Source organism: Helianthus annuus, chromosome 3, assembly GCF_002127325.2.
Source record: "Helianthus annuus cultivar XRQ/B chromosome 3, HanXRQr2.0-SUNRISE, whole genome shotgun sequence".
NCBI lineage: Eukaryota > Viridiplantae > Streptophyta > Magnoliopsida > Asterales > Asteraceae > Helianthus > Helianthus annuus.
In genome coordinates, this window is record NC_035435.2 from 142,874,464 (window position 1) to 142,885,354 (window position 10,891).

At 37.7% G+C, this 10,891-nt stretch overlaps 1 protein-coding gene across 1 annotated transcript; it reads left to right on the forward strand.

The window, feature by feature from the left end:
* The first annotated feature begins 519 nt into the window (after window positions 1-519).
* On the forward strand, window positions 520-1,761 carry LOC110929849 (zinc finger CCCH domain-containing protein 20). The gene has a single exon (XM_022173041.2). It carries the CDS (start codon window positions 582-584, stop codon window positions 1,596-1,598), a length of 1,017 nt encoding a protein of 338 aa, XP_022028733.1. The 5' UTR covers window positions 520-581; the 3' UTR covers window positions 1,599-1,761.
* Window positions 1,762-10,891: the final 9,130 nt, after the last annotated feature.

A 10,891-nucleotide genomic window follows, 5' to 3' on the forward strand; every position in this document is an offset into this window, starting at 1 on the left:
ATTGAGTAGGAAATTTTTTTAAAAGCTTAAAGCTAAAACTCCTAAAAGCTCCATGCCAAATATATCCATCGTAAAGTATATTTAAGTTTCATTTTTAATACACTCTTAAGCAAACTTAGATCATTTCATTAGCAAACCATTAAATAACTAATTATATACACATAAAACATTGATTTGACGTTGGAAAGAAAAGCAGAAAACCATTCGATAGTCGATACAACCCTTTAGCATAATAAGATATTAAGTATATCCATATTATTATAATCCTAAACCTAGTAAACCATCAAATAAAAATGCTTTTTAATAAAGTAAACCATGGGTAAATAAGAAATCAATCCACCTGACCCACAAAACGACACCAAATTGGACTAAATAAAATCCAAACCACACTAAAACCATCACAGCCAGTCACACTATCACTCCCTCCACAAGATCTTTCACTTCTTAACCACACCAAGGTCAACTTTTCACCTAACCATAGTTAAGCAAGCCGGTTTATATTTACCCCATAATGCTCCTTCATTTCCATCAACAAACATTTCAAAGAGAGAGAAACAAAGAACTTTAAGATAACAACAACAATGATGATGATCGTCAACGGAGAAAACTTTCACACTAATCCAACGGTCCATATCCCTCCATGGGATGATCCAACGGACCACAGCCCACACTCCGACCACCCCTTTATCTTCGACGAACTCGAAATGTCCCCATACGACGACGTTTCGGAGTACGATGATGTTCATGTCCCCCTGGACGCCTTCACATGCGATCATTTCCGGATGTATGAATTTAAAATCCGGAGATGCGCACGTGCTAGGTCACATGACTGGACCGAGTGTCCGTACGCACACCCGGGAGAAAAAGCTCGCCGCCGTGACCCCCGGAAGTTTCATTATTCCGGCAACCCGTGCCCCGAGTTTCGTAAAGGCACGTGCTGTAAGGGTGACACGTGCGAGTTCGCTCACGGCGTATTTGAGTGCTGGCTTCACCCTTCTCGCTATCGTACGCAGCCGTGTAAAGACGGCGTTTTATGTCGTCGGAGGATCTGCTTCTTTGCGCATACTCCTGAACAGCTCCGAGTTCTCGTTAACGGGTTGAATCAGCCTGACTCGTACGACGGGTCTCCGAGTCGACTCGGGTTTGACTCGGTTATCGGAAAAAGTGCATTTGGGTCGTCTCCGACGTCTACTTTATACACGTCCACGTCATCACCACCAATGTCACCGGTATCTTCCATCAGTCAAACCTCAGTCAACGAGCTGGCATCGTCCGTACGTAATATGCAAATTGGTAATCGAATGAGTCCGATGAGTGGGCCCGGGTTTGGTTCGCCTAGGAGTTTGTCCACGCTCCGACCCGGGTACACGAGTTTACCATCAACACCTACTACCCGAAACCCGACCCGAACCGGTGGGAACATATTTGATTTGTGGGAAAATAATAATATAACAAGAGAGGAGCCGGTTATGGAGAGAGTGGAGTCTGGGAAGGAGATAAGAGCGAAGATTTATGCGAAACTGAGTCGGGAGAACTCGTTGGTGGGACGAGTTGACTCGTCTCCGCATGATGGGTGGGTTTCTGAACTCGTGAATTGAGTGGGATTGTGTGAATATGTGGAGTGAAGTTTAGTTGTTGATATCGGGGGTTTGGAAGTGTGTACACAGGAGACAAGAAAAACTAATTTCCATGTAATTGATTTTTTTAAAGATTTTTGGTTTATTGAATTTATGAATTATGAATATTGCTTTTTTTTTTTTACTTGAATGTTATATTAATATTAATTATAATATCTACTTGGCATGAAATAAGATTATATAAAATATTGATGAAAGTTAGATGGATATGGATTATGATAATAGTGTATAGTATAAAGGGAACAATGGTAAAGGGGAAAAAGGGGGTGGGTCAAGAGACCAAAGATGAAGGAACTAGAGCTATAGCCTAAGGAGAACCCGATACTTAAACCTGGTTTAGATGGAGAATCCCAACTTTGGTTGGGGAATCTTTAAGTTACAAGGACAGGGAATCCTTGGTTTTGAAACCGATAATGAGCGTGTAAACGGACAATCATATATATCTGAACACGGATCATACACGACCACATATGGATAGGGCAACAATAGATACCTGATAAAGAAGAAATCCGATTTCAAAACATTTGTGTATTTTTAGTTGAATCAAAATATAGAACTATTTATGTAATTCAGGCAATTATATATTTAAAACTGATTATACATCAAATGTCCATCTGCCCTGTCTTTCTCCTTCTGAGAGCTAGGATCGTAAAATTGTATCCGGTTTTCTCTAACTGTATTAAGTTTATCTAAGAATAAAGAAGAACCTCTACTTCCTTATTTGAACGGGGATGTAAGGGAAAGAAGACATGACGGAAATGCAAAATATGACATTTGGTATTCCTCGCTTACATAGCGTTTCTAATTAAAGGTATAGAGCTAGCTAGAAAAGAACATTTACGAGTGAAGAAGGGCAACACATTTGTAGATACGAGTGATGGATGCAAATATTTACTTTATATGGTTAAAATAAAAAGGAAGTATTTATTTATTTAGTTAAGAATATAACCTAAAAAAGCTGTGGTTGATTCATTACACGTGTCCGATTGGAAACATTATTTGCTTCAAGATGACGGCAGGCACCCTTTTCCTGGTTTGTAAGGAAAGAATGGGTGTTAGTTTCTTGTGAGGGAACAGGATCAAGTGCATCGCATGTGATATGCTTGTGGGGAATTCACCACACAAGATAGACTCGCTTTAGCCCCCAAGAACATTACTCTTGACAAGGAACTCCATACCGTGGGTCATACGTAGTAGGACACTTGATTTTGAGTTTTATTATTATTATTATTATTATTATTATTATTATTATTATTATTATTATTATTATTATTATTATTATTATTATTATTAGAGTGAATTTAGTGTCGAGACACTGCTACGATAACAGGGTAATAACTCAATCACTGCTGCGATACAATGTCTGATCGATTAAAACCGATTCGATGGATGTTTAAGTGTTGCCTAAATTTTGGGTTATACTTTGTCATTCGTCGTGAGGGTTTCGATCTCGTGAATTATCATAAATGTTGAATTAAGTTACTAACCTAGTTTCTTTTGCATTGTATATTTAACTAGGTTCAGGCCCGGCTTTGTGGGCTGGGCAGCCCGGGCAGACGCCAAGGCCCAAAAGGTTTATAGGGCCCAAAAAAATTTGGGGTCAAGATTTTTAAATGAGCACTGTTATCATAAATGTTTAATAAATGATTTCAGTAACAAAAAATGAAGCTAGTTCAATGGTTAAGATACTTAAATTTGAAAGCCAAGGTCATGAGTTTTAAACCCTTTCTTTACATTTTTATTTCCAAAACAATTTTCAGTTAATCCCATGCATTTTTTTTTCCTAAACTGTTTTGAACTATCAATTCACTTAATTAATTGACTCTTCGATCTTGTTAACAAGATGATTATATGATTAATTGGTTAATGTTTTGGGTTATAATCTTGAGGTCATGAGTTCAAACCCCATAATTAGAATGTCATATTGTGGTTTCTTGATATATATTTAATGAGTTTATATTATATCAATTTTTTTGTTTCGCCCGGGGCCCAAATTTTTTATATCATTCTCGGAGACGGCCCTGACTAGGTTTACCAGCTTAATCAATAGACAGGCTCTAACCGTTTAAACTTGCAATGTGAGTTATTCTCTTTTTATCAAAATTTTTTATAAAACCTCAAATTATTTTCCAGTTATATTTTCCAGTAAGTGGGGTCTTGTATACATTACTGCAGTATTATCACTTTTAGGTGAACGGACCTAATAGTGATACCCGTCACTTTTGGGTGAACGGACCCAATAAGTGATATGACCACAGTCACAGATTCGGTCGAGTGGCAACTGAATCAGATAGTTATAAGATAGGGGCAATTGTAATCGCTCTTAATACTGTGAATTATAACAATGTGTCGTTTTGTACAAATTGAATGCACTCGCCAGTATTTTCCGCTGATCAAATCTTTTTTAAAACATGTTTCAGGTGATTTACTGTAAACAAGGAAAAGTGTCGTGTAACACTCCAGCTTGAATGAAATGGCCCAGTAAATAAATAAACATGTTTTCTGTAATTAAGGAATTTTCTAGTAAAAAATTCCTTTATTGTAAAATACGGGGTTTGTCCCGATATTAATAATAAATAATCCGGTGTTTTCAGTTTAAACGATCCTGTTAAAATTTCCGCTGTCAATTAAACACCAATACCACGGGTTTCTGTCTCGCGACTTCCGAACCAGGCAAACGGGTCGGGGGCCGTGACAAAAAAGGATCCTTATCCGGAGATCTCAAGGCGCCCGCGCCCCGTGAAGACTCCGCTTAACTCTTTCGCGCCCCGCGACCAAGTATAAAATTTTGTTTTTCTTGGTTTTTCATAAAAAATTGGGTTTTAGGGATTCGGGTTTTCACTTACGGAGCGTTTTAGGACATTTTTGTGCCTGTCGTTACACTTATGTACTCACCTTTACACTCTGTATATTGACTTTATTTTAACGTATGTGACAGGTGTTTAGGATGCCATGTTTGCTGATCTTTTGTGGAATCAAGATAGGCAATCTAGAAACTACATCAAATAGAAAACCTAGGTTGTCGGACTTGTTTTGTTCTTGAGACTCTCTATCTGTAATAATTGTTTGTGGGATATTGTTGATTGGTATGGGACAATTAACCGTTTAAATATTGCCATATAATAGTTGTTATGGATCTCTTGAGCAATTTGGTTCGCCTAATGTCGCGCCCCGATGTTTCCGCCATCGGTTGGGGTGAGACAGCATAGTCTTTCACGAAAACACAATCTTTAACATGAAACTTTACCTCCAAGATGATTACCGAACTGAGCCTCCAAGCTTGGAAAACCTAATGAAGCAACCCCAAACTGCCACCTTATTGCTTGAAATAGGAACTTGAACGTATCACTGATGTTTCCCTTTGATCTTCTCTTGAATCCGGCTTGAAAATGACCTAAAACTAGTGTTTATCTCTCGGGGTTGGTTCCGGTACAAACCATATTTATCCTATAAACCGTAAGAACAGATCATAGCACTTAAAAAAAGTTAAATTAACACATACTAAAACAATACATACATAAAAGTAGCACTTTTGAATTATATTAGCACATGAAAATTAATCAAGATAATTGATTTTAGCACATATGTGAAATGATATCAGCACTTTTCTTTATCAGCACATTGAAAACAAAAGGAAGATCCAAACAAAGAATTTATTGCTTGTTAGCATAATTATAAGGAATTCAAGATAATTAATATTATTTAGGTTATCATTTTACCATTTCTCTATAATTGATTGAATGACACATGACACTTTTTAAATGGTTCTTACTATTTGTATACAAAATAAGATTTGTATATAATCCTACTCCTCTCTCTAGATACCTCTCACACTCTATTTAGATCTTAAAATGGAAAGTGCATGAATGAGCATGCAGACATTCATGCACTCCTTTCCAATCTAAAGGTTTAGCAAAATTACTATCTTGTACTCATGGGATAACCGAGGATATGCAATTTTTTTGGATTTAGATAGTGATTTTATAATTTTTTGGATATCCGAAAATTTATAACTTTTTATTTATTTTTATTGGATATATTATCTAAAAATTTATAAATTTTATTTATTTTTTATCGAATATTCGAAATATCCGAAAGTATCCTAAATTATCCGAAAATTTATATTCGGATATCCAAAAATATGCAAAATATTTAGTTTAGAATATATTAAAAAATAAAAACAAAAAATAAAATAAATAATTGGATATTCGGATATCCAATTCATGTTGATGTGGGATAACATCACCCATCACATGAAAGGGTAACCACCAATTGAAAAAAAGATGTCACCATCGGATATTTATGACTAGTATCTACTCCATTGAAAGGGTCAAGTAACTAAACCTAGTATAAATATCAGTGATGTCATGACAAAAAGGTAACTTGCTCTCCCTTATTATCTCTCTCTCTCTCTCTTCATACTTATTGATCTCCGATAAACATATACTTATTCTTACGTCGGATGGTGGTCATAAGGAGAATCTCTATCCTGTGGCGAGGCTAACGCTATTTCTATTTTGCTGATCCTAGTTGGAGTTTGGAATCTATCACTACTCAGAGATCACCTGATAGAAACTAGTCAACCTGAATCGACCCTGATCAAGTCTTGTTTCATCGTCACCAGTCCTTCACAATAACATTATTTGAGGATGTGTGTCAAGATCCTTGCATTGGCGCATTGCCTTGCATAATCCACTCAACATTTTGTTGACAATTGCATATTAGATGAGTTAGTTGATTGATGATTTGTATATAAGTAAGATTTTTTAATTTAATCTCATAGATTTTATTTATTTATTAATAACAATCCCATAGCTTAATGCTTTGAATAAGTATGACTGACCAAATCATGATATTTCGAATGTGGTGCATTTGATGATCTATTTTTCGAAATTAGTAACCATCATGAAAAGCAAATCATAATCATAAGTTGCACTATTGTAACATTTTGTAAACAAAACAAATATTTAGGTCTTTCCAGATTATGTACTATTGAGTTGTTGAATAAACTATCACGTGGTATTATAATTATATTATATCAAACAAAATTTCGAATTCTGGATGAGACTCAACCTAAGTACAATACCCTCTTGTTACCTTTTTAGGGTATGAAATTGTCAATATGTATACGTATTATATATTTGTCTTACTAGATTACTAGGCTCAAGTATGTCTTCAAGTTAGCACACAGTTTACGAATAGATTCCAAACTTTGAACAATCCAAATCTCTCAAACTACCACTTTGACAATATTAATACCACGTATCTTATTTTTGTAGTGTTACTCCATAAATAGGGTTACATAACTCTCTTTATTAGTACGATGAAATATATAATTTGTTTTATGATGTCAATATCATTTGTAGGTCCAAAACAGAATTCATTAGCTCCCATTCGTTGAACACGTCCATTCATAGCTCCAATAAGTCTTCATGTAGCATAGTAACATAACATTAATTTCTTTAATGAGCACTACACTCTACATCATACAATGCTACAACTTTTGAAAAAATTGTCATTTGAATAGTCCTTTAAAAGAAAAAGGAATTAAGACATCTTTGAAAGGGATTGTTCCCTTGCATGATGTATTTCGTATTTGTGAATCAATAGTCTTCTCTCTATTAGATTCATACATATAACAAAAGATCGAGTAACAAAACTGAAAAATACTAAGAAGCTGTTTGTTTAGCTCTTAATAAGCCTCTTAATGGTTCAGCACTTAATGATTAGATTGTTTGTTTCGCAAGCAGATGTTTGAATGGTTCAGACATTTGCCTCTGAATGGTTAAGTATTATACAAAGTCTGAATGGTTAAGACCTCTAATCTGAATTAGCAAGACATTTGTCACTTAATGGTTAAACATTATACTGGCTCTTAATGGTTCAGACATCTTACTGGTTCAGCACTTAATTGTTCAGACCTCTTATTGATTTAGCACTTAACCATTCAGAAGTTGTCAAACTGCCCCTAACACTCACTTTCAATTTGCAATGGTCTTTTATTTTTCTAAATTCTTATGCCACACGTTCCATTATGTAATAATTTATCATTTATACAATTATATTAATAACTGTTTTCTGTTTATTATTTAAAAATTATAGTAAAGTTATATACTTGGTGTAAATTCAGTAACTGTTGATGCAACAAATAATAGACCAAGGATAGTAGCTGGGCTGGTTAGGCAAAAGGGTTGAAGGGTTCAACTTTGCCTAACGCAGGTCGTGGGGTCCCCCCACGTTTGCAAGACATGGAAGGAGGTTCATTAGTTTGTTCTTGTTGTTTGCTATGGATCCTCTTCTGAAATGTGTTCAGATTTGGGTGAAGGAGCAAACAGAATGTGTGTGTTGGAAGTGAAAAGAAGTACTTTGCAAGAAGCAAGTACCGATGATGTATGGCCAGAGATTTCGGGAAATCAAGGCTGGCCTGGAATTGTGTGCTTAGTGAGTGAAGTGCTGAATTTATAGGAGAAGGCATCTCCCAAAGAGAGGTACATTTGACTAGCGACCTTGCTTGCAGTGAGGGGCTTACCCTTTCGGGGGTTAAAGCCTTTTGACCCCTGGATAATAGAGTGTGTTCTGTTGGACCTGTATTGCGGCTGGCGAGTTGGTGGAGATGTGACTATTTACTGTTCTCACACTGCCTTACTTTATTTCGGTTCCCTAGATTTTTAACTTTTGAACCATTTTGCCTTTTGGGCGTTCATGTATTAAAGTAATTTATTTCGGTTCTGGGCTACCCCCGTCATCAGCCCCCCAAGTCAGAGGTTTTTGGGGAATGGGCTCAAAGACGTCTGACTTTTATACGTGTATTTTACTGTCCAAATGCTTCGGAGGTTCGAAGGTTTGAAGGTTGGAAACGGTTGGTGTTTTTGAATTTCAAAATTTTGACGAGACGGTTGATAAGACCCGTGGCAGTTTGTCAGGCGGCGGTTATTAATTCTGCCCTTTAATAATTATCTTTTTTCTCATTTGTTTACATATTTGTATTAGAAGATTATTACTTGCTCCTTTTTCTCTCAAGTTTTCCCCCCTTTTCATATCAAGTCAGTTTGCTTTGCTTATTTCCTTGTTAATTTGTTCATATCATGGGTGCTCGTAAGGATATGGCAAAATCCTTTTCTCGACTGACCCAAGAGGAAGTCGATTTGTTTTGTATGGAATGGGGTATAGGGACGAAGTATAGACCGGTTGCACCGGCCTGTGATAAATCTATCAATGAATGTCCTCCTGGTATGATTGCCTTATATTGTCGACATTTTGAGTTCTCCAATCTTCGTTACCCTTTTTCCAACTTTGTTTTGAATATTTTGGAGTATTACCGGGTGTCTTTTGGTCAGATTCACCCCCTCGGTATGGCTAGGGTTTTACATTTTGAAATTTTGTGTCGGGCCACCGGGTATGACCCATCTCTGTTGTCTTTTCGTCGCTTCTTCCAGCTTGCTAAGAATGGTGATTGGTTCACCTTTGAGACCAGTCAAGTTGATACTTGTTTAATTTCCTCCATGGTTTCTACACTTGGGGTCTGGAAGGACCGGTTTTTCTGGGTGTCGGAGGAGATTGTTCCTTTCAAACTTGTTTGGAGACACCCAGATGCAGTTTTGAACGAACCGGAGCCTTTTGCTTCTGACATAAACACTCGTTTTTTAAAAACTCTTAGGGAGTGCCCTTCGAGGCTTCGTCCCTTCCCTGAGCATTTGTTGGTGTTGTTGGGTATAAGTAAAGTGTGGGAAAAGGCCAACAGGGATCTGGTGCTTATTAGGGATGGGAAGGGTATGCGTTTATTCTTTTCTTGCTCTTTTTGCTCCTTTTTTTGTTGTTTGTTTATGTGCTTTTTATTTGTGTTGCAGTTATGTCTGCTCTTGATTTCATTAAAAGCGATGATACCTCTGATGTTGGCTTTGATGATGTTGCTGCTACTCCTGGTGAGAATGTGGTTGTTAAGGGTTCTGATTATAGGTTTGAGGGTTCTGGGTATGTGAATGTTCCGACTGTCAAAGGCTTTACCAAGGCAACTACTTCCAAAGGTTCCACTCGTCGTTCCCAACGCCATCTGAAAGGTGTTGAGCAGCCTTCTGGTTCAGAGCCTATCGATGTTAGTGATGATATTGAGGTATCAACCGATCAAGCTATGGATGTTGGCAAGGGTAAGGAGAAGGAGTTGATTGTTTCAAGCAAGAAGAAGAAATTGATCAAGAAAGGTGCCACTCCTGCTATTCAAGGTTCGTCAGTCAAAAGCGTTGAGAGCTTCGAAGGTTCAGAGGGTCAAGACATTTATGTGCCCAACTGGGGGGTTAAGGTTGGTGATAATTTTAAAGATCCGGCTGTTTATGCTGAAGCTCTGGCTCATTTTGCTCCTCCCGGCGTTCGAAGCGCCATATCTGAGATGGAAGCTGATCATCTTATTTCTAGGATGATGCTCAGTTCTTGCAACCTTTCTGCCTTTTTGGCTGAAGGTGTCACTCGTTTCGCTAAAGGGATACAAGAATATGAAGAAGCTTCCAAGAAAAAGGATAAGATGAAAGCCTCAATTGCCGCGATGAAGATGGAGACAGCTTGTTTTGCTGAGAAGGAGGAAGCATGGTCGAAGAAGGTTGATGATTTGTCTAAGCAGCATGAGATTGAAATGAGTGATTTTAAGAAGAGCTTTGAGGCCGATCGAGAGAAGCTGAAGGCAAATAAGGAAGCTTTGTTTGTTCAACAAAAGGGCTTTTGATGCGGAGAAGGAAGGCTTGAAAGCTGCAGTTGCTCGAACCACCAGTGATAATCAATGGTTGATTGAGCATGGCTTTCAACAGGTTGTTACCTACCTTCTCCACTCCAAGGAGTTTAATTCCGCACTTGGAGAGGTTTACACAAAATTACTTAACTTGGGGAAACATCAGGGCCTCATTGCCGGGTACAAGCTTCATGAGTCTGGACATCCTTTGGAGAGGTCTCCTTTATTTCATCCTGAGGCTTCTGATGTTTTCAAGGGCTCTGTGGAACAGATGGAAAGGCTGACCTACCCTTATATCCATCAAGTTTCCGCTTGTTTTAGTAAGCCTCTTACTGTTTTGCAGGATTTGAAACCCGAAGGCCTTAATTAAAAAGTATGCTCTGAAGTCTTGGATGCTGTTTCGAGGAAGAGGTCCTATTCTGGGGACAGTGATGACACCCCTTCAGACGAACCAGATGCTTCGAAGGATGCAAGCTTGGAGGCTTCAGCAGTGGGTGGTGATGGTGGTGCAAAGGCGAAGAAGCTGAAGAAAGCAAAG

What these genes read in the sequence shown, in the direction of transcription:
- LOC110929849 (XM_022173041.2), top strand. Translation starts at nt 582, where the DNA reads ATGATGATGATCGTCAACGGAGAAAACTTTCACACTAATCCAACGGTC.